Genomic DNA, 24,879 nt, shown 5'->3' on the forward strand with positions numbered 1-24,879 from the left:
AGTGAAACCCTGTCTCTACTAAAATACAAAAAATTAGCCAGGCGCGGTGGCATGTGCCTGTAATCCCAGCTACTCAGAAGGCTGAGACAGGAGAATCACTTGAACCCGGGAGGCGGAGGTTGCAGTGAGCCCAGATCGCGCCACTGCACTCCATCCTGGGCTACAGTCCCCGACTCAAAAAAAACAAAAAACAAACAAACAGAAACCTAGCTGCTTGTAATGTGTATATTTTTCTGAAAGATACTTTTTGAATGATATACATCTAAAATGTCAAGGTTCACTGGTGGAAAACAACAAATCATGAAGCTACAAAAAAATTCTGTGAGAAGGCCCCTCTGGGAAGTGAGGAGGCCTCTGCCTGGCCGCCGACCACTCCGGGAAGTGAGGCGCCCATCTGCCTGGCTGCTGCCCTGTCTAGGAAGTGAGGAGTCCCTCCTTCCGGCCACGGCCCTGTCTGGGAAGTGAGGAGTTCCTCCGCCCGGCCGCCCAGCTGACTGGGATGTGAGGAGCGCCTCTGCCTAGCTGCTGCCCGCTCTGCCCGGCCGCCTCCCTGTCGGGGAAGTGATAAGCGCCTCTGCGCGGCCACTGCCCTGTCTGGGAAGTGATGAGCACCTCTGCCCCAGCCACCGCCCCGTCTGGGAAGTGAGGAGCGCCTCTGCCCCAGCCACCGCCCCGTCTGGCAAGTGAGGAGCGCCTCTGCCCCAGCCACCGCCCCGTCTGGCAAGTGAGGTGCGGCCTCTGCTTGGCTGCCGCCCCGTCTGGCAAGTGATGAGCGCCTCTGCCCGGCCGCCACCCGTCTGGGAAGTGATGAGCGCCTCTGCCCGGCCGCTGCCCTGTCTGGGAAGTGATGAGTGCCTCTGCCCGGCCACCGCCCTGTCTGGGAAGTGATGAGCGCCTCTGCCCGGCCACCGCCCTTTCTGGAAAGTAATGAGTGCCTCTGCCCCAGCCACTGCCCCGTCTGGGAAGTGAGGTGCGGCCTCTGCCTGGCTGTTACCCTGTCTGGGAAGTGATGAGCGCCTCTGCCCGGCTGCTGTGCAACCCAAGTGTGAGGTGACAGCCTTGTGTGTGATCTTTCTGCCCTCCCCAAGTTTGCATTTTCAACATTAAAGTTTACTTTTTAGTTTAAAAAAAATTATGTGAGAATGAATTTGTGAGTATAGTCTCTTGAGCACTTTTACAGTGCTGATTAAACTAGTATATATAACTAGTGTATTGTAATATATATATGATATAGTCTGTTAAGCTAGTTTATTCTGCAGTAGTCTTTCATAGTTTCATAGTATGTATATACCATAATTTATGTAACCATCCCCACTTGATGGTTGTTACCCTTTTTTTTTTATTCCTTCAAATAGTGCCTCAGGGAACATCCTTCTATATCTTTGTAAATTTCTCCATTATGACTTTACTATAAATTTTTGGAAGTGAAATGAGTCAAAAGAGTATGTGCATTTTAAATCTGATTGATCAGTTCTCTAGAGAGATTGTGTACCTTCAGCAAACAATATATGAGGATACTTTCTGCACCCTCACCCACACTGAATATTATCAGACTTTTTCATCTCTGGCAATCTCGTAGATCAGGGATGGTGAGCATTTTCTACAAAGGGCCAAATAAGAAATATATTCAGCTTTCTGGGCCATAAGATCTCTGTTCCAGCTCCTCAACTCTGCCATTGTGCAAAAGCAGTTGTAGAGGATACATAAGTGAGTGCGATTGTGTCCCAATAAAACTTCAGTTACAAAACCAGGTAATGGGCTGGCTTTGGCCCATGGGCCATACTTTGCTGACTCTTCTGGTAGGTAAAAATGATGTAATCATGTGTTAATTTCCATTTCTTTTAGCTATGTGAGTGAAGGTGGGCATTTTCCTTTGTTTACAAAACTTGACTAGGCTTTGTCTTAGATGTTAGGGATCTAGTGGTGACCAGACAGACAGTGTCTCAGACCTCCAGAGTTGTCATTTGGATGAGGCAGTAGGAAAGACAGACCCTAAAGAGGTAAGTAAATAATCCCCTAGCACTGAAGGAAAGAAACAGGTGTGAGTAGAAACTAGAGTTTAGGGTGGCAGCTATTTTAGTTAAGGAATGGCCAGAGGAAGAACTCTTAAGGGAAATGGCAGGTGGCTTGTATGAGAAGGAGCTAGCCAGGCAGATTAGCTATCTATTGCTTTGTAACAAATTGCCCCCAAATTTAGTAGCTTAACATAGCAAGTATTTATTACACAATTTCTGAGTGTCAGGAATTTGGGAGTGTCTTACCCAGGTAGTTCTGACTAAGGGTTTCTCATGAGGCTCCAGTCAAGATGATTGGCCAGGACTGCAGTCACAGGAAGGCTTGACTGGGCTAGAGGATCTGCTTTTGGGAAATTTCATTCCCATGGCTATTGACTGGAGGCCTCTGTTCCTTGCCACATGAACCTCTCCACAGGGCTGCTTGAGTGTCCTCATGACATGGCAGCTGACTTCCTCCAGAGCAAGCAATCCAGGGGAGAGCAAGGAGGAAGCCTCAGTGACTTTTATGACCTAGTCATGGAATCATACAAATCATTACATCTTCCTTATTCTATTAATCAGAAGCAAGTCACTAAGTCCAGTCCATTCTCAAGGGGAGGGGATTTAGGTTCCACCTTTTGAAGCTAGTGCCAAATAATCTGTAGCCATATTTTAAACCACCACAGTCTTCCCTCTGGTCACGAATTACTTATCTGTCTTCCATATGCAAATTAAGATCCTGCATAATACCCCAGTATAGCATCATCTCAAAGTCCAGAATCTCATCATCTAAATCAACCCCAGGTGTTGATGAAGCTCACTAGGTGTAGCTCCCTAGGTGTAGTTCCTTAAGTACAGCTCCACTCAAAGATTTTTATACTCAACATCCAGCGGTGGATAATATGAGGTGGTATTTTTGCCAGTGTAATTCTTCAGAAAACTTTGTAGGTGTCTTGTGATTCTTAACTGGGTTTCATTCCATTCAATAATAAAAGCCACACCCAAAAATGTCTTAGCATGAACTTTGGCTGAGACTGCTCAGTGAAAACTTCCTTAAGCTTCTCAAAAGCCCTATTGTTTGAAGGTTTTTTTTTTTTTTTGAGACAGTCTTGCTGTGTCACCAGGCTGCAGTGCAGTGGTGTGATCTCGGCTCACTGCAACCTCCGACTCCTTCCGTCTCCCTGGTTCAAGCGATTCTCCTGCCTCAGCCTTCCGAGTAGCTGGGATTACAGGCACATGCCACCACGCCCAGCTAATTTTTGTATTTTTAGTAGAGACAGGGTTCCACCATGTTGACCAGGATGGTCTTGTACTCCTGACCTTGTGACCCACCTGCCTTGGCCTCCCAAAGTGCTGGGATTACAGGCGTGAGCCACCGCACCCGGCCTGAATTTTTTTTTTTTTTTTGAGGCACAGTTTTGGATATTTTTGAGGTCTTAACTAAGGATTTTACAATTATGCTCTTTATGTATTTTTTTGATGTCCCTGAGTCAGAAGGCTTTCATCTTTTTTTTGAGACGGAGTCGTGCTCTGCCGCCCAGGCTGGAGTGCAGAGTGCAGTGGTGCAATCTCCTTGGCTTACTGCAAGTTCCGCCTCCCAGGTTGATGCCATTCTCCTGCCTCAGCCTCCTGAGTAGCTGGGACTACAGGCACCCGCCACCACGCTCAGCTAATTTTTGTATTTTTAGTAGAGACGGGGTTTCACTGTGTTAGCCAGGATGGTCTCGATCTCCTGACCTCATGTTGTGCCTGCCTCGGCCTCCCAAAGTGCTGGGATTAGAGGCGTGAGCCACCGTGCCTGGCCCATCTTTTTGTTTTAACAGTTCTTCCTTTAGCTGTGTATCTCTTCTCTCACATTTTAGTATAAGCAACAAGAAGCCAACAGGTACCTTCAACACTCTGGAAGTCTCCTTAGTTTGATCACCCACTTGATTAAGCACATTTTCTACTTTTGATGTTACCATAGCTAACACTGTTGCTCAACTTTTCCTGAGTATATAATAAGCATTCTCTTTCCTCCAGTTTGCACAAAATTTTACCCACTTTCCTTTAAGCCGTCACCTGCAGCAGCCTCAGACGCATTAACTTTCTACAAACAGTTTCTTCAAGGCTCTTTTAGCCTTCATCTCACCGATCTGCCAGCTTCCATCTATTACCTGATTCCAAAGGCTGTCTCCCATATTTTAGGTGTTTGGTATGGCAGCACCCCACTTCCAAGTACCAAGATATATATTAATTCTGTTTGTGTCACAAATTACCCTAAACCTTAGTGGTTTAAAAGAATAAACATCATCTCAGTTTCTGAGAGTTAATAATCTGGGTGGTTTTAGTTTAGAGTTTGTCCTAGGTTGTGGTCAAGATACTGGCTGGTGCTGGTCGTCTGGAGGCTTGACTGGGGATGAAGGATGTGCTTCCAGACAGGCTACTCACAGGGCTATTTATAGGAGTCCCTGGTTTCTCACTGGCTGTTGGCAGGAGACCTTACTTTCCTCTCACATGTGTTTTTCCATAGGGCTCCCTGAGTTGCCTCACAACATAGCTGGCCTTCCCTGAGTATGGATTCTTAATGGGGTGCTATTGACCCCATTAGGTGACAGTTGGTTCTTTAGAGGGATCTGAAGAGCTAAAAAAACTTAAGATTTTATAATGGCATATATCCTTCCAAAGGGTGATGGTACAATAGATATATAATAAATTTGTGGCATTAAAATTTTATTGAGGGGGCTATTAGGAAAAAATACCTGGAAGGCTACTTACATGGGGAATAATGAAAACAAGGTTAAGAAACACTGTCCCAGAGGTAATGATCTAAGAAAGAGCAGGAGGAAGCCGTAATGCCTTTTATGACTTGGTCTTAGAAGTAGCACCCTGCCACTTTTTGCATCATTATTTTTGTTAGGACTCACTTGAAGGGAGTGTCAGAGAACTGTGACTTATCTTAAACCACCACTTCATGTAAAGAAGGATAAGGGCATTCCGAGTAGAGGAAACAGCAAGTGCAAAGCCCCTGAAGCAGGAAGGTAACTAATGTGGGTAAAGCATGGTGAGGAAGAGGGAGAGTGCTGAGATGAGATTGGAAAGGTTCTACATCATGTAGGACCTTGTAGGTCCTATAAAATCTTTTGCATTTTATTTTAAGTGAAACGATTAAGTATTTAAGCAGAGAGTCACATGATTATGGTTTACTTTACAAAGAGATCACTTTGACAGTGTGTGGAGAAATAGGTGGGACAAGAGTGAAAGCATGGGGACCAATTAAAAGGTTCCTCCAGTGGTCCACGTGAGAGATTAGGCACACTTTGACTAGGGAGGTAACAGAGGAGACCAAAAGAGGCAGATACATTGCACTTTCAAAGGTAGAACTGCAGTAGTTGCTGATAGATTGGGAACAGGGAGGGGGTAATCAAAGATGACTTCTATGTTTTTGGCTTCGAGGATGTTGGTGCTGGTTGTTGATGAGAAGACTGGGTGAACAGCAAATTTGGATAAATGAAGAGCTCCAATTTTGGCCATGTTAAGTTTGAAATGTCAAATAGAAGGGAAGAAATCAGGACTCAACAAAAATTGGAAAATTTGAGTAATATTCTTTTCAGGTTGAATCTTTTATATTTTCCTGAAAGCTGTATATGCATGTCCTTTGCTACTTATATTATTCACAATGGGTGTCAATACTGCTTTTGCCTGGGATTTGGCTTATGATACTAGAGTATAGAAAAAGTGGTGGTCTGCAATATCTGCATAAGGATAATTTTTTAGTATGAACTTAAAGGCTTAGCACAAGTTTCTTTAAAATGTTTTGAATTGCAATAGGAATACATATGGCTGGTATCTAAAAAAACACAGATTAGTAAAGAACTGAATATGAAAATTATCCTTACTGCGCAGGGTATACGAACACCTGGATGTATATTATTCTAGTCTTTTATTATATAAGCACTTGAGTACATACACAGATATACAAATAAACATTAGATCTTAATGTGCACATTGTTTTGAACTGTAAAACAGTTTTACAAAATGGTAAGAAATAACACTGATTTTCACTGCTTGCGAATACATATCATATGGATTGGCTTTGAGTTACATGAGGTACATAATAGGGTATGAGAAGTAAAGAATACATTCCAGGGCCAGTCATGGTGGCTCATGCCTATAATCCCAACACTTTGGGAGGCCTAAGTGGGTGGATCACTTGAGCCCAGGGGTTCAAGACCAGCCTGGGAATGTGGTGAAACCCCATCTCTACAAAAAATACAAAAAAAATAGCTGGACGTAGTGGCATGTGCCTGTAGTACTAGCTACTGGGCAGGCTGAGTTTAGAAGAATTGCTTGAGCCCTGGAGACTGGAGCTGCAGTGAATCATCACGCCACTGCACTTAAGCCTGGGCGACAGAGTGAGACCCTGTCTCTCTCTCTCTCTCTCTCTACAGAGTGAGACCCTGTCTCTCTCTCTCTCTCTCTCACACACACACACACACACCCCATCCTGGTGTGGTGGCGTGGGCCTGTATTCCCAGCTACTTGGAAGGCTGAGGGTAGAGGATGGTTTGAGTCCAGGACATGGAGGCTATAGTGTAAAGAATACAATTTTTTTTTTCTCATAGTCCAGAAAGATCCCTTGCAAGTGTAATGGCTTGACCTATGGTTTAATAATTAAATTTGCAGAAAGACAGCCCAAATAATATTGTCCATGCCAGTAGTATATTCTTTACCCTGCTTTTATGAAAAAGATAGAAATGACTTCCCAAAGCTTTCAGACATGAGGGCCTTTTTAAGAAAGTAAGTGGTAGATCTGTTGTGGAGTTGAGAACTGTTTATCTCTAAGCCAAAATACAATGGACACTCAGTGTTCTTATGAATCATTGGTTAAATTATATGCCCAGTAAAATTTGTTTAAGACGTTAGGAAAAACTCATTCTAGATTTTGGAAAGAGTGCCAGAGGGAAAAATTAAGATTTAATATTTGGGCATTTTGATGATTAAATACTTAGTATTCATGAAAATTCCCGTATTCTTGTGAAAGATATATTTTTATTTATTTATTTTTAACTTGATATTTGGCTGACATGCCATCAAAGGACTTCACCCTTCCTTGGAAAGCCAGGTCTTTAGTAGGAATGTATTTCAAAAGGAACATCCACCATGTAATGCTCATCTACCCTGAGCATTGCCATGATAGGCAAGAGACAACATCACATTTTCTTTTGTTGGGTAAAAGTCATTCAACATGATTTTTATTGCCTGCCTAATCATAGTCCTGTAAGTAGTGGTGCCATTATTCTGTTTCATTTCAGAATAATACTTTTTCTCTTCCCTGACTAGTAAAATTCACCCTTCATTAATTTAGTAAAAATTTATTTAAAAGCAAATAAAATTTCATGACTGTTTATTCAGTGCCATCCACTAGGCTGAGTGGTGGGAGTAAGGAAATGAATTAGGCTTGTTCCCGATTATTAGGGAGCTTTCGGTCTTTACAGTGTAAGGGGGGTGAAGGACAAGTAGACTTACCAATTATAAAGTGATTAGTGGTATATTTAGGGTTCCTCAGGAACATGAAGGAGAAACATCTAATTCAGAATGGGGAACTGAGAAAGGCTGGATCTTGAAAGATGATTTGTAGTTAGCCAGAAGTGTGAAGAGAGAAGGTGGGAACTGTTATTCATGTTTTATTTCTGAAGATAGTAGTGAGTTCTTGGAAGTTCATTGTATTATTTGTTTCACTGTGTATCAGAAGACTTTAATAATAAGCATTTAATCATTAAGCCTTAGAGGTGATTTCTGGACATTGATAACAAAATATTATGAAAGTAAGGATTTTCTATTGTATAGAAACTAGAGGCAGGGGTGCTATAAATGAGAAATAATAATAGATGAGTGAAAGTAAGTTTATATATTACTTGCCTTTTCAGGATAAGTTTCATTTGGGGGAAACATTTTTACTATTTTTGAAATTAAGACATAAAACAACTTAGGTTTACATGCTTTCTATTTCTCCTTTTTAGATTCAAGATATACTCATTCTTTTAAAATGTTCTGCTTTTAGTCTTTTGCTATGTTGTATCCTGCTGTGTACAAACAGGCATTTAATACATTTTTCATTTTGATGAAATCATTTACATTCTGGCCCACTAATTTTTTTAGGCTCATGCTTTTTGTAGGGAGCTTTAGATATCTCTTACAATTTTTAGATTATTTTGGAAGCTTTGTATTCTTGTCTAGTTTTAGTTATATATTACATTATTAGGATGAAAATTAGGAAAGAATACATGTAAAAAACAATTTTTTAAAGAGGAAATTTGATTGTACTGTTCTATGATAAATGCTTAAGAAAACAGTAATGTATTTTGTTTTCTCTTTTAGCCTTTCTAAGAAAAGTCTACAGCATTCTTTCTCTGCAAGTTCTCTTAACTACAGTGACTTCAACAGTTTTTTTATACTTTGAGTCTATACGGACATTTGTACATGAGAGGTAATGTAATGAGATGATAATGAATCATTTTCAGACATTGCATATGATCAAAAAGGCATATTATAAACAAAATCCACTTTTTTGCGTATTAACTTTTGAGGTTAAAATGTAAAAAAGGTTCATTAACTCTTATAAGCCTGATTAGTTTTTTTGATGAAGAAAAATATTCCACAACATGGTATTTACCTCTGAACTTTTTAGCTTCAGTTTCTTAGGGTTAAACCCTCATCCCCTGGAATAGTATTAAGAATTTTTTCTGCATGCCATTTTAAAAAATCTTAATTTTAAAAAACTTTATTAGACTATATTCCCTGTGCTCAAAGCCTAAGACAGTATTTGAAAAATAAATGTGCATTCATTTTGCTTTTGGCTCAAGACTAGGATAATTTCACCAAGAAGTTTTCAAAAGAGCTCTGCATGATTCATCCCTAATCTTTAATCAGGGATGAATCATAATTATTTCCATGATACAGTTTCATTATATTAAAGGAAAGGAGAACTAATGAATATTTTCATAGAAGTAGAGAATTTCTGTCATCCCTTCTCCCCACTAAAGGGGAATCTTGAACTATTAGTTTACTACTTGAGGTATAATTCTTAAATTTAAATTACAGCCATATGGCAAATACCCTAAAAAAGTAGTTATTATTTAATTTCTTTATTGTATAATATTAGTGTACTAATTGCAAACATTATTCAAATATTATAGAAGTTTATACGGTAAAAAGGAAAAGTTTCCCTCATTCATTTTGGGCTCTTTTCTTTGTCCTGAGGCTCCTTTCTACCTTGTACTCCTCATATTTTCCAGATATAAAATAATTTGATAGTTTGGTGTGGATCATTCCAGATTTTTTCCCCCTGTACTTTCATAAACATATACAATAGATACATTTTATTAAATTGGATAATACTGCTCATGCTATTTTTTTTAACTTGAAACACTTAATATTATGTCTTTCAGTCCCGCCTTAATTTTGCTGTTTGCCCTTGGATCTCTGGGTTTGATTTTTGCATTGACTTTAAACAGACATAAGTATCCCCTTAACCTGTACCTACTTTTTGGATTTGTGAGTACTTTGACTTTCTCTATTCCCTTAACAATTATTCCTGAGTTTTAAATAAATGCATTTACAATACATACATAACAATGGCAGAACAAAATTAATGAGTTTTTTTAGAGTACTTTAGGAAATTACTTGTAATTTTATAGTCTTTTAAAACCTTTAACAGTTTATTAGTTTCAAAGGTTTTTCTATTAATATTACTATGTAGTGGAAAAAATGCTGAATTGGAATCAGATGACCTGGCTTTGCTGCTATCTGATTATGTGACACTTGGCAAGGCATTTAGCCTTTCTGTGCCTAACTTTCATAAGTAAAATGAGTATATTAAAGTAGATAAATCCCTGTGATACCTTCTACCTCTAATATTCTATTATTTTCTTGGGAAAAAATTATGTTGTGGTTTTAATTTAATAAAATTTAAGTTCTTTATTATTAACTCTTCAGTGTTATTATCTTACCACTCTGGTCTTTTAAGGAACCATTTTGCTCAAATGATGTGCATTAGTAACTTCTTTCAAAAGTAGAGTTGGGAGAACCCAACTTTAAGTCAATGTGTGTTGAGATATTTGTGAAAATTAAAACCCAAACTACCACTTATGAAAATTCAGTTTAGAATATGACCATAATAAGGGGATAAGCCTCAAGTTATGTATTTAAAAAATTATTTTGCCTCTTCTCATCCAGTATGACTAGATTGTAACCTAAAAATTTACTTCAAAGCATTCCAAACTTATACTAAGAATACTTGGGTGGGCACAGTGGCTCATGCCTGTAATCCCAGCACTCTGGAAGGCTGAGGTGGGCAGATTGCTGGAGTCCAGGAGTCTGAGACCAGCCTGGACAATGTAGTGAGACCCCATGTCTACAAAAAAATACAAAAATTAGCTGGGCATTATGGTGTACACCTGTAGTCCCAGCTACTCAGGAGACTGAGGTGGGAGGATCACTTGAATGGGGTGGGGGAGGTGAAGGCTGCAGTGAGCTGAGATCATGTGACTGAACTCCAGCCTAGGTGACAGAGTGAGACCCCATCTCAAACAAACAAAGAATACTTGTAGTCAAATAGGAGTGGGAAAATCTATTGATTAGATTAAAATGCTTTAAACTTAAAAACGTTTGTGAATTCTGATGAGTTTGTGTTAAAATGATAAAGAAAAGCTGATGACTTTGAAAGTTTCAGTAATAGGAAAGATTATTCTTTTAAATCTTAAGCTCTTTTGTTTGCAAGATTGTCAATCCTAACTCAAGTTATCACAAGTAACAAGGAGTTTAAGGATGTAAGAACTTGAGAACCCACTAACCCAAATCCTCTTCAAGAAGATTAACTGGAGAACTGGAGGAAGGTTCCAGAAATGATGATATCATAGGAAATTCAGTGACAAGAGTTTGTGTTCTCCTCTCCCTCATTTTATTAAACATCTCTTCTCGACCTCAGTTGTCCTTATACATTGTTTTCCCTTTTCCTGTCTTTAATTTTTATATGACCCATTGTTTGCCCCCATAGAGTCATTTAACTTTAGCTCCCACTGCCATTGCTTTAATCTCTGAGTTCAGATTCCTGGGACAGAAAGAATCTGGTCCAGGCGTGGTGGCTCACACCTGTGTGATCCCCACACTTTGGGAAGCCAGGGCAGGCGTATTGCTTGAGTCCAGTAGTTCGAGACCAGCCCAGGCAACATAGTGAGACCTTGTTGCTGCAAAAAATAGAAAAATAAGCCAGATGTTATGGCACGTGCTTGTAGTCCCACTACTCGGGAGGCTGAGGCAGGAGGATCACTTAAACCAGGAGGTGGAGGTTGCAGTGTGCTGAGATTGCACCACTGCCCTCCAACCTCAGTGACAGAGTGAGACCCTGTCTTAAAAAGAAAGAGGGGGGGCAGGAGGGAGGGAGGAAGAAAGGAGAGAGAAAGAATCTGATTGGTACACTTGGTTGTTGGCACAGGTCACATTGTAGGCTGTTAGTCAGTATATGGGTTGCCAGGCCTTGGGTCAGAGCCACCTCCTGGCCTAGTCAGCTATGTCTCAAGAGAGAGGAAGTTATATAAAAAGAGGCCATATAGAATTCCTCTTCACATCTACATGTAGCCTCCTCTCAGAAAGACTGATTTCTATGTGGGAAGAGGGTATGGGTCAACTTTTGCCCAGCAGGGAGAGGTCCCACTAGAAAAGCATCAACCAAATGCTTATAGGCAGGATAGTCACTGATTGTTAAATCTGTTCATCATGCCCATAGCTAAAAATGGTTTAACAAATAAGTGTGTAAAATACATTTCCTCAAATTACTCAGGGACCTTTAACATTAGGGGTTTTTTTGGTCCTGATCCACTGAGGTAAGAAAGGAGGTGAAGCTTATCTTGCCCTAGTAGGAGTGCGTGTGTGTGTATGCATGCACATAGATAGATAGACAGACAGGCAGGCAGACAGACAGACAGACAGATAGTCCTTGACTTAGAATCATTCAACTTAAGATTTTTCAGTTTTATGATGGTGTCAAAGCAATATGCAACCACGAAGTTTCAGACTTTAAGCATTGGTGATTCTTTAACCAAAGACACTCTGAGCTACATTTTTGACTTAATGATATTTTCAACTTACAGTGGGGTGTATTGGCATGTAACCCCATTGTAACTCGAGGAGCATGTGTGTATATGTTTTAAAGGGGCATTATCATGTTTTCCTAGGTCTTATCTTTACTCCTATTTATACCATCCTGTTTCCTTCAGATACTTGAATGTGTATGGGATGATTTCTTTCCTAAAATCTTGTCACAAATAGTAAGAATATAGTATAATCATGTTGCCCCCCCCAAAAAAATTTCTTTTCTTTTTTTTTGAGACAAGGTCTCTCTCTGTCACCCAGGCTGGAGTGCAGTGACGCAAACTTGGCTCACTGCAACCTCTGCCTCCTGGGGTTAAGCGATCCTCCCACCTACCAGCCTCCTAAGTAGCTGGGACTACAGGCACATGTCACCATCCTTGGCTAAGTTTTTTTGTATTTTTAGTAGAGACGAGGTTTTGCTGTGTCACCCAGGCTGGTCTCAGACTCCTGGACTCAAGCAATCCACCTGCCTCGGCCTCCCACAGTACTGGGATTACAGGTGTGAGCCAGCACGCCCAGCCCAGAAAAAAATTTCTATCATCTTTTGCTACTATTTTGCTGGCACTACTAAAAGCATTAAAACATAACAGCAGTTCCCTTGCCTCCACGTCTATGTACAATTTCTAATACCATTTTTGCTCGGGTGCTGATAGTTTCTTGATATCAGGTAGGGTGGATGCTTCTACCAGGAGTATGATTATATAGCCACTGCCTTTATTTCTAGCTTTGCCTTTGTAATATGGTCTATCAGATGGTTGATAAAATCTATCTAGAGTAAGGATATAAGACAAAATAAAGATACTGTAATTAAAGGAAAACAGAGGCTAGAGGACAAGGCTCGGAATCCCCAAGTCTTGTATTTAGGATATTAGTTCAGCTACTTCTGACATGGCTTAAACAGTGACAAAATAACAATGGCTTAAACAAGATAGTTTATTTCTCTTCATGTAAAAGTTTGAATGACAATTTAGTGAAGGTGACAAGGGCCCACGCTTCTGCTACGGTCCAGGCATTCCTAGAGTCGTATAAGACAGATCACATGGTATAAGATAGATCACTCCTATAGCCACAAAGTATCCAGTTATTAATACAAGCAAATGAGAAGAGGAAGGGGAGAGCAAGTCTTTCTTTGTTTTTAGAGCACAATCCAGAAGTTGTATACCTATCTTAGTCACATTAAATTGGCTAGAGTATCCTTATGTAGTCAGACCTAGCTGCAAAGGAGACTGAAAAAATGCCGTTTAATCTGAACAGCCATGTGTCCAGGTAAAAATTCTGTTATTAAGGAAGAAAGAATGAATATTGGGACACACTTTCAAGACTCCCACACCAAAGTACTACCTAAATATTTTATTCTTCCTATGTTTGTGTGAGGTATTGAGGTTTTTATAAATGTGCACATAATTTGCAATTGTATTTTTATTTATATTACACAGTAAGAAAAATAGAATGTTCTATATTTACAGTCTTCCTTTTACAAATATGCAGTTAGAGCGTAAAGAGTCATAGTATCACAATTAGAATGTAAATGTTCTCGGCCGGGCGTAATCCCAGCACTTTGGGAGGCCGAGACGGGCGGATCACGAGGTCAGGAGATCGAGACCATCCTGGCTAACACGGTGAAACCCCGTCTCTACTAAAAAATACAAAAAACTAGCCGGGCGAGGTGGCGGGCGCCTGTAGTCCCAGCTACTCCGGAGGCTGAGGCAGGAGAATGGCGTAAACCCCGGAGGCGGAGCTTGCAGTGAGCTGAGATCCGGCCACTGCACTCCAGCCCGGGCTAGAGCGAGACTCCGTCTCAAAAAAAAAAAAAAAAAAAAAGAATGTAAATGTTCTCACTCAATATATTAAGGCCTCATTTTCATTATGGTGAATTTACTAACTGTCCCGTATACTTCACAGGGCTGCTTTGAAGCTAAAATGAGATCATTCATATGGGATCACATTAAGCTGCCAGAAATTAGAAAATGTACATGAGATAGTATACCTTTTACTGTCATTAATTTAAATTTCTTTTCATTAGACGCTGTTGGAAGCTCTGACTGTGGCAGTTGTTGGTAAGCTGTAATTGCATTTCTGTATGTTATAATAACTTTTTAGTGTAGATAAATCTTTCAGGTAAAAAGTTATTTGGGGCTAAAGTTTAACATGGAATATCGTATTTCAGAAATACAGTGTAGGATGAAGAATTCCTAAAGTATAAGCAAAAGTCAGATATTTATCCTTTACATATTTCAGCTGAGCTTAGAAGAAGTGGAAAAGAAAAATAAAAGGAATGGAGAACAGTATTTCATTTGTTTACCCATTTAGAAAAATAAGACAACTATAGCTAATTTTTTCCGTAATTTAAAGGTATCCTCAAGTAACTGAGAACATGTGTTTTGAGCCACATACTTTGATCATATATATGAGCTTAACTCCTTTAACTGGCCTGTGCCGAACTGTGCTTTAACATTGTATCCTCATATTTTATCAAGTGGCACTATAAGAAACAGTGGTAATTTCTGCTCTGTATTTCATGTTAAATATGTGTTTGAAGGCTGTGTCTGTTATAATTACTTGATGTACCCTATATAATGCCTCAAGGAAAAAATTTCAATAAATTAAGAGTAGAAATTCTGATTGTCTCAAAATGGTTAACCTTGAGTACCAAAAAGGTCAGAGTTAATTATTACTCTCCATAACAGCAAGTTGTTTATCCTTGTAGTTAATGTATTTAACTCTTCCTATTTTGTCATTAGTTTTTTAACCTTTCTATGCCAGTTTTGTTTAATCTATATGTTTCTGTAATCTCGTTAAAAGAATCTATATAAATAGTAATAATAAATAGGATTGAAGCTTCTTAACATAGAAAGAAAGTATTCAAATCCATCTCTCCCTTCTCCAGCCCCTATTATGTATAAAGAATGTAGGAGAGCGATTCATTTCAGGATTATTGGAACTGGAGGTAGAAAAACATAGATGAGGTAATCTGAGAACATTATTTTCCTCAGTAATTGCAGTATCTTTTCAACCCAATCATATACTTAAGTTACTGACAAGAAGCAAAATGGATTTCATGTCTTTCTTTTCCATGTTCACCTTCCTAATCCTGTAACGGCATAAACAGAGAAATTCCAATCGTGTAGCATTTAAGGATGGAAAGAACATGAGTAATTACTCTCTGAAAATTAAAAATTACTTAAATGGCTTTGGGTTCAAAGCAGTTAACCTCTAATAGGTTATAACTGCAATTTATTAAAATGTTAAGGAGCTTTATTACAATAGCCATAATTGACTGGATGGTTATTCTAAAATTACAGAAAGGAATTTGGCATATATTCAGTAAACCCCAAAATAATGTACTCCAAGATAATACACATTTGGATATGCAGTTAGTGGTTGGTTTCTGTCCTCTACAGGGTAAGTGAATGGTAAGCAACCCTAGCCAGCCCCAGTATTTTTCTTTCCCAGTTTCCTTGATTTGGGCTGATAAACCAAGTATAAGTAACCAGATGATTGCTGGAATTGCTGCTACTGTCCAGGAATTCCCAGCCAGGCAGGAGACCCAGAATCATCCCTATTGATACTTAAACCATAATGGACAATCACCACAGATGGTGGTAAACTGCGACTGAGACAGAGATGGGTGAGAATCACTCTGCCATACCCCTAAAACTCCAAACTGGCTACAGGCATAATAGCTCTCCAGTCATTTCATTAACTTGGTAACCATGTGACTTCCAATTTTGTGTGAATGAATTTTTTGGAGACTGTTAATTGCATTATGGGTGTGGTTTCACTGTACCTTGTAGTCAAGGATGGATAAGAAATCTTTTCTAATTGTTTTTATTAGCATAAAGTACATGAGAAAATGAAGCATTTCTGTAAAATGCCAGAAAAAGCTGTTTTGTATTGAGCATTTTTATATGCATGTTAATCAGTGTTTTAATTTTACAGTTACTTTCTATGATGTATATATTATTCTGCAAGCTTTCATACTGACTACTACAGTATTTTTTGGTTTGACTATGTATACTCTACAATCTAAGAGGGATTTCAGCAAATTTGGAGCTGGGTAAGTTGTATATATTCTTGGATATAGTAGATAAATATCTTTAATTATCATAGGTGGTTTTGAGGAATGTGCTACACTGTTATCTTTGGGTACTGTCTTTTAAAATGGAGGGTAATAAGAGATCATCTCTTTGAGTACTAGGGCCAGGCCCTACTCCCAGAACATACACAGAAATGGAAAGTTGCTTTGACTTATTTGCTTCTCTCCTATAGTGAAAGGGAAGTGAATTAAAAAAAAAAAATCAGCTTTCCAGAGAGTTTAAGCTTGTTTGCTTTATTAACATTATGGAATTTACTGAAATTAATTCGGTCTTTGTCTTAGCATAAACGTTACCAAGACCATCCACGTCTTTGTGGAAAAAGCACTGTAATTAGTACAGGTATTGAAAGGGTCTGCATGAACTTTAAAACCTTTTGATCCATCTAGATTAACCTGTATCCTTCCTCAAATATACGGAATGATCCTTTTTATATGAGGATTATGGTACTGCATTGCCCTCACCTGGTAGGAATGCATAGACTCTTTTCTAAGCTCACAGTGGCTTCCTGTTGGCACATAGTCACCCAACCATTTTCTTTTTCCTGTTACAACACTATTTACAAAAGTCTGCTCTTGCTAAACTTTCTTTCCTCCCCCACCCCTTTTATTCTGGTAATCCAGAACACCAGAAGTCTCTATTGAGATAAAATATAGTTGGTGAGCCAACACTGACAATTGCACAAGCTGCTTAAATAGTTTTATTGGAGTGGAGTTTGATTTAGGGAGAGGTAACATTTTTAATTTTTCTTCTTTGAAAGGATGTTTCATATGTATTTGTGTGGCATATATCATGAAAGATTTGTTCTACTTCCTCTTCCCAACCCAGTCTCTAACTGTTCCCTCCCTTTCATTCATTCCAGTATCATCTCTCTAAATCCTTTTCTGGTAAACCTGCCTTATATTTCAGCCTCTTCATAATAAATTTACATTGATTGATAAAAATGATATTACAGGCCGGGCGCGGTGGCTCAAGCCTGTAATCCCAGCACTTTGGGAGGTCGAGACGGGCAGATCACGAGGTCAGGAGATCGAGACCATCCTGGCTAACACGGTGAAACCCCGTCTCTACTAAAAATACAAAAAAAAAAAAAAAAACTAGCCGGGCGAGGTGGCGGGCGCCTGTAGTCCCAGCTACTCCGGAGGCTGAGGCAGGAGAATGGCGGGAACCCGGGAGGCAGAGCTTGCAGTGAGCTGAGATCCGGCCACTGCACTCCAGCCCGGGCGACAGAACAAGACTCTGTCTCAAAAAAAAAAATGATACTACAATTATCATATATAGATCTGAGACCAGATATATCTGAAGTGCATCTGTCTGTGTCTGCTGTTTTCTGATAATTCTTATGATATTTTCTTTGTGTGTTCAGTTATTTTTGACTATGTAATTGTCCTTGAAAAATTATTTGTTGAATTTCTTTGAGGCCTTGGTTAAAGGTGCATTTTTCCATACAGTATTTGGGTTTTCACCTGGCATCTGGGAAAATTATTGGATTGGGTCCACTTGAAACTAAATTCATGGCTTATGATGTTTTCCCAACCACACAGGTGTTATTCAGTTAGACTACAAATCAGCAAAGGGATAGCTTGTGGTGACAATTTCCCAGGGATGGTTCTTCTCTGCCCCCACCCCCCAATTTACCCCTGCTTAGTGCATTGATGACTTTTCTTGTAGTTGGGCAAATTCAGCTACAGTACTATGATTACTTCTTTGGGTTTCCACTTTTACCTGGATTTTGACTTGATAATTCCATTCTACCTTGACAGTTATTTGATGTTTTTAAGAAGGTATTCTTTGTTTTCTCTTTTATGCATCATTTTAGTAGTTTTTTTGGGTGGGACAGGGGCAGTAATTTGTCTGAAAAGTTCTTGTTTGCTTAATACTAGAAACAGAACCCTTTCAAAATTGCCTCTTATCTATATTACTACAACCAGCTTCTCTATTCTCTAGTCTTACCAGTTTCCAGCCTCTTTTCCACCAAGCAGCTGGGTGACAGGAAAATGGAAACTTGATCACAGTATACCTATTTAAAACTTTAACACTTCACTACTGCTCTTGTATACAGCCCTGTTCTCCATTGAATCACATCTACTGCTATCAGTTACTGGATACTGCCATGTAATGACTCTCTAGCAAAATCCTAATAATAATTATACTTTGGTCAGTATGCCATAGGTTCAGCTACTTAAGAGTAGCACTTTATTGCATTTTAAGTAAAACTTAATGGCACTACTTACTGTGACGCCTCAAAGCCAAAGTGGTTGTGGAAGCTAAGTGCCAAAATGGATATAAAGACTTAGGGAAAAGATTTTCTGTGAAAACACATTCTTCGAAAAGTTTATAGGCTGTTCCTTCTGACCTGTTTACGGGACACAGTAGGAACTGAAGAAATGTGTTAAATGTATGGATGTATGGTAGTATCAAGCAATGGTGGCAGTGCTTCATAGATTGACTTAAAGCAGTGATGTTTTTATACCATCATTTTCCTGTGGTAATTCTGCCACAAAAGGAATTAAATCTCAGAACTGTATGTGATAACTATGGCAACTGGTCATTGGTGTGCTAGACTTGCCTTGTGCCAGCTTGTAAGCGGCATCTTGCAAGTCAGTTGTTAAACTGCTGGAAGCTTAAAATAGGCCATGAAAGATGTATGTACACCACAGAAATTAAGAAGCACTACAAATCAGGGCCCATTTTCTTTCCTAGAAAGTAAGTTTACTGGCACATCACTGTTTGTAAGTTATTTTTTATTCTGTGCTTCTTGTTGAGAGGGAAGAGGGTAGGATTCGTCAGTCCTCTAGATGGAGTTGTTAGAATAGCAACATCAGCACTATATCCATGGCATATCTTATCTATATTCTCAGAAAATTTGTTCTCTCTGATGTTTAAATATTTAATGAGATGTGAGTCAAAGTAGAATGAAGTAACAACTTAGGCAGAATATTTGTAGGACATGACTTTCAAAGCTTTACCTGTTACAGTATCTACAGAGAATGCTGTCATAAACTGACAAGTCTTAGGCTGAATCTCTTACCAGAAACTTAATGGAGCCTGTGACCCTAAATAACCCTTTTAGTGTGTGTACATTTAGGTCGCTGGGTGGGGCATGCTGCTTAACCAGGGAGCCTAAGTGTGTCAGATTTCAACTTGGATGTTGTAGTGGAGAAAATAGATCTGTTTTAATATGCATTGTCAGTAGTGTCTGATCAGGCTTAAATGTAGGATCTTGTCCAGTTAGTGAATAACAGTAAATTAATGTCCAAAGACCTCTGGCAGCCCTATCCTAATGTCTTAGTAGAAGCCTACAAGAATGGGAGAGGATTTTTCATGGGTCTCTTGTGTTTCTGAATATCTTGGGAATGATGTGCTCACTGCCCTTTGTTCCAGACAATCTTTTCAAGGGTTTTCTTGTTCCAATAGTGAACAGCCTAGGAAGATGGTGCTCGCTAGAGCAGAGGGCAAGCATGTTTACTTTCCATTATAAAAAAGACTTGCTTCCCTAAATTCAAGGCTCCTGTCTTGTAACACAACCCACTGTGTGTGTAGGTGTCATGTGGCCCTCTTAGCATCTGGGCCCTGTCATTAAAATGATGATACTACTGTTATTACTGTAAACTGTCCTTTAACTCAGACCTAGGAGCTTGATGCATCCATGAAACTGTGCCAGGCTAACTTGTTAGCCTGCAAGTAGGGTAGTATCTTGGATGCTTCAAGTTCTTAATATCACCTTCCCCATGCCCCGTGGTACAGGAGCTTTGGAGTTTCCCTAGGGTTTAAGAATGAAAAAGCAAATCCTAAGTCCCTTTCAGTCCTGAAGGATCTATATTGTGAGGTAGCATGATACCTCATTCTCACTTAGGTATGCCAGATGTATCTTGAGAAATTTTAGGGCCATTTCAGAGAGACAGCTGAGGACTAGATTCTCATCATGCCTTCAGTTCACGAAATAGCATTACAATAAATAACTCTGTTATTGTGAGAGAACTTATTTTGTATGAGTTCAGTACTTTTGCATTTATTATTATTATTTTTAAATGGTATCTTGGTAAATGTTCTTTGTGCACTAGACAAGAATGTGTGTTTTGCTGCTGCTGCTGTTGGATGATTTGATAAATGTCAATTAGGTAAAGTTGGTTAATAATGTTAAGTCTTCTATTTGTTTACTAGTTTTCTGCCTACTTGTTTTATCAATTAATGTGAGGGGGTATTGAAATTTCCAATGACAAGTAAGGATTGGTCTTTTTCTCACGTAAATTCTATAATTTTGCATCATATTATTTACATTTAGGATTGTTACGCACTCTTGGTGAACTGACCCCTTTATCATTATGAAGTGACTTTCTTTAGGTCTAGTAATATCATTGCCCTAAAGTCTACTTTGTTATTAATATAGCAACCCCAGCTTTCTTCTTAATTTGTGTTAGCATGTTAGCATCATATCTTTTTCTGTCCTGTTATTTTTAATGTATTTGTGTCTTTGTATTTAAAAGGTTTTTTTTTAGAAGTCATAGTTGGATCTTGGTTTTTAAAAATCCAATCTGACCATCTCTGCTTTTGGTTAGTGTATTTAGTCCATTTACATTTATTGTGATTATTAAGGTGGTTGTGTTTATCTTCTTTATTGGCTTATTAGCTATAGTTCTTTTAATTAGAGGTTGCTCTAGGTTTTATAATATATGACTTTAAATTATTATTCTATCCTCAAATAATATACCATTTCATGTATACTTGTATCTCCTTTTCCCTACCTTTGTGCCATTGTTGCCATAACTTTTAGTTCTACATGTTATAAATGCCATAATATATTATTATTTTTGCACTAAAACATATATTCTTTTAAAGGGATTTTAAAAATAGAAGTCCTTTTATGTTCACCAATGTGTTTGCCATTTCTACTCTTCTTCATCTCTTCATGTATCTAAATTTCCACCTAATATCATTAGACTGAGAGACCTCTTTTTAAAATTTCTTATCGTCTGTTGGTCATCTTTTGTGTCTGAAGAAAACCTTTGTCTTTATTTTTGAAAGTTATTTTTGCTGGGTATAAGATTCTAGGTTTTGGGTTTTTTTTTTCTTCCTTTCAGTATTTTAAAGATGTCATTCCACTGTCCTCTGACTTATATAGTTTCTGACAAGAAGTCTACCATCTTTCTTATATTTATTCTTCTGTATATGTTTCCCCCACACATACATAGCTACTTTTACCATTTTTTCTTCATCACTGATTTGCAGTAATTTGATTACAATATTCTTTGGTGTGGTTCCCTCCCCCTCCACTTTTCTTCTGTTTCTTGGATCTGACAATGTAAAGTTTTCATCAAATTTGGAAAAACAAAATTGTTTAAGAGATGGGGTCTTGCTGTTGCCTCGGCTGGATTTGAACTCCTGGGCTCAAGTGATCCCTCAAGTGTGTAGCTGGGATTACAGGCACACACCACTGTGCCCAGCTCAAATCTGGGAAATTTTTGGCAGTTATTTCTTCAAACATTTATCTGTCTCCCCTTCTTTCTCCTTTGCTTGAGATTCCAGTTACATCTATGCTAGACTTCTTGATGTTGTCCCCTAATTCACTGTTTTCCTGTTTTGTTTTGTTTTTTCTTTTTCTCTCTGTGATTCATTTTGGTTAGTTTCTAGTGCTGTTTTCAAATTTAGTAATCTTCTTCAATGTCTAATCTGCTATGAATTCCAATCAGAGTATTTTTATTTCATATATTGTATTTTTAATCAGTTAAAGTTCAGTTCAATTTGTGTCTTTTGAAAAATATAGTATCTTCCATTTCTCTCCTCCTCATGATCATTCTTTCCTCGATCTCCTTGAACGAGGGAGTATATTTTTTAATGTCATTGTCTATTCATTCTATCATTGTGTCATTTCTGGATTTGTTTCTATTAATTGTTTCTTCTCCTTGTTATAGGTCATATTTCCTTCACTCTTTTACATGCCTTTATAATTTTTTATTGGATGTTGGTCACTATAAATTTTACATGGTTGGGTGCTGAATTTTGTTGTATTAACTTTAAATATATTTGGCTTTGTTTTCCTAGGACTAGGATGCAGTTAAGTTCCTTGGAAAGTAAACCTTTTGAGGCTCTGTTAGGGAGGTCCAGAACAGCTTTTAGCTTAGGGGCTTATTTGGCCCTAAGGGTACTGCTGAGACAGTACCCTTCAGCATACTACTCAGTGCATGTCTTAAGAGGTCTTTCTACTCCGGCTGGTGTGAATGCAAACTGTTCCCAGTCCTGTGTGAACTATGAGGACTGTTCTCCCTGCTTCTGTATGGTGGTTCTTTCTCCAGCCTTGGTTACCTCCTCACATGCATGTATTAATCAGAACGTAGCTACAGACTCTAGGGAAACCCTGTGCATACACCAGAGTGCTCACTTTCAGTGGATAGTTCTCTTCTTTCTGGTATTCTGCCCTGCAAATTCTAGCTATCTTGGCTTCCCTGACCTCTGAATTCTTGTCTACTCAACTCAAGGAGACCACAGGTGTCTATATGGGTTCCTATCCCTACACGGTGGCCTGGAAACCCTCTGTAGCTGGGGCAAATATAGACTTCACTTTCTTTGTATCCTTTATCTCAGGAATCCCTGTCCTGTGCTGTTTGCTGTCCAGTGTCCAAGAACTGTTGTTCCATATATTTTGTCTGATTTTATTTAAGGAAGGAGGATAAATTTGGTCTCTGTAATTCCCTGTGACCTGAAGCAGCTGATATGTCCCATATTTTATAACAAATGACTGACTTCTTAGATGTCCTTTCTCATATATTTTATACTCTCTATATAAATTGAATTGTAACTCATAAAATTATAGCAGTGTCAGATGTGTCCACCAATTAAGTTCTATAATACATAAGAATAAAATGGAAAGTACCCTTCAATAGACAGACATGTTCACAGAATAAGTTATTACTTGGTTTAAAAGTGCAATCATATTTCATTTGTTTATATATTTTCTAAAACTTTTTGTAGATCTCTGAATTAAAATACTTGTAATGATATTTCTGCTTTTATCTATATTTTATGTTCCAAAACTTCACAAATTATACTGTTAACTAGGTTTGTATACCATAAAGACAAATGTTGAATAAGTAGCTGTGCTTTCAATTTCTTTTAAAAAAAGATCCAAAATGGGCATTATATTCATTGTATGTTTACAAATTCTTACATTTTAGTTATTCTTCGGCAAAAAATCCAGATAGATATGTTTTTTTCAGAAAGTGTTGAATGGGTTTACAAAGTTTTTTGTAAGGAACAATATTGTAAATTACTAAAATTGCATTTTTATAGGCTCTTTGCTCTTTTGTGGATATTGTGCCTGTCAGGATTCTTGAAGGTAAGTTATGTTATAATGGTTAACTTGAAATATAATTCTGGCTTTGTCAATATAAATAACCTCAAAAAGCTGTAAGAGATACTTTTATGATAGGACACTTAGTTATAATTATCCAGAACATTTGTATAGAGAATGATCATAGAATTATCCCTTTAGAAAATCAGGGTCTTGTGTTGGTCCTTATTATTGACTGAAAGAAAGATGAATGAATAAATGAATTAAATTACATAGAAAGAGGCCCTTGCTTACAACTGCCAAGTTCCAGTGGCACATTTAATTGTGAAAAAAGAAATATATTTTTAAATAATTTACATTTGGAATGCTATTTTTCAAAGTAGGTAATTTAGTTTAATGGAATATATCCCCTCATTCATCCTTCCATCCAACAGAGGCAAGTTTGGACCTGCCTTGCCTTTTTCTGCTTTTAACATTTGTATTCAAAGTTGTGCACCATTGTCAAATGTGTAATGTAGCGGTAAATCATTAGAGGAAGTAAGTTAAGTCCTGTTAATACTGTTCTCAAATATCAACATATTTCTTTAATCTCTTCCCTATAGTTATTTTTTTATAACGAGACAATGGAGTTGGTCTTAGCTGCTGCAGGAGCCCTTCTTTTCTGTGGATTCATCATCTATGACACACACTCACTGATGCATAAACTGTCACCTGAAGAGTACGTATTAGCTGCCATCAGCCTCTACTTGGATATCATCAATCTATTCCTGCACCTGTTACGGTTTCTGGAAGCAGTTAATAAAAAGTAATTAAAAGTATCTCAGCTCAACTGAAGAACAACAACAAAAAAAAAATTAATGAGAAAAAAAGGATTAAAAAAGTAATCGGAAGCAGTATATAGAAACTGTTTCATTAAGTAATAAAGTTTGAAACAATGTTTAAATACTATTACAATCTTTATTTGTATTATATGTAATTTTGAGAGCTTTAAAATCTTACTGTTCTTTATGATACCTCATTTCTAAATCCTTGATTTAGGATCTCAGTTAAGAGCTATCAAAAATTCTATTAAAAATGCTTTTCTGGCTGAGCACAGTGGCTCACGCCTGTAATCCCACCACTTTGTGAGACCAAGGCAGGTGGATCACGAGGTCAAGAGGTCAAGACCATCCTGGCCAACATGGTGAAACCCCATCTCTACTAAAAATACAAAAATTAGCTGGGTGTGGTGGCACGTGCCTGTAGTCCCAGCTACTCAAGAGACTGAGGCCGGAGAATCCCTTGAACCTCGGAGGTGGAGGTTGCATTGAGCCAAGATCATGCCACTGCACTCCAGCCTGGCGACAAAGTGAGACTCGGTCTCAAAAAATAA

At 38.4% G+C, this 24,879-nt stretch overlaps 1 protein-coding gene across 2 annotated transcripts in view; it reads left to right on the top strand.

Annotated features, from left to right (window-relative positions):
• TMBIM4 (transmembrane BAX inhibitor motif containing 4) overlaps positions 1 to 24,450 on the top strand; it is a 31,681-nt gene extending 7,231 nt beyond the window's left edge. The window contains exons 3-9 of one of the 2 annotated variants that reach the window (XM_033221370.1): positions 1,480 to 1,614; positions 8,355 to 8,463; positions 9,425 to 9,530; positions 14,149 to 14,182; positions 16,065 to 16,182; positions 23,507 to 23,552; positions 24,110 to 24,450. In XM_033221370.1, coding sequence (XP_033077261.1) covers positions 1,480 to 1,614; positions 8,355 to 8,463; positions 9,425 to 9,530; positions 14,149 to 14,182; positions 16,065 to 16,182; positions 23,507 to 23,552; positions 24,110 to 24,316 — 755 coding nt within the window. In that variant the 3' untranslated portion in view covers positions 24,317 to 24,450. The remainder of the gene's footprint in view (positions 1 to 1,479; positions 1,615 to 8,354; positions 8,464 to 9,424; positions 9,531 to 14,148; positions 14,183 to 16,064; positions 16,183 to 23,506; positions 23,553 to 24,109) is intronic. The other variant, XM_033221369.1, reaches the window with a different exon arrangement.
• Positions 24,451 to 24,879: the final 429 nt, after the last annotated feature.

This window comes from Trachypithecus francoisi, unplaced genomic scaffold (genome assembly GCF_009764315.1).
Source record: "Trachypithecus francoisi isolate TF-2019V2 unplaced genomic scaffold, Tfra_2.0 Lachesis_group11, whole genome shotgun sequence".
Lineage (NCBI taxonomy): Eukaryota > Metazoa > Chordata > Mammalia > Primates > Cercopithecidae > Trachypithecus > Trachypithecus francoisi.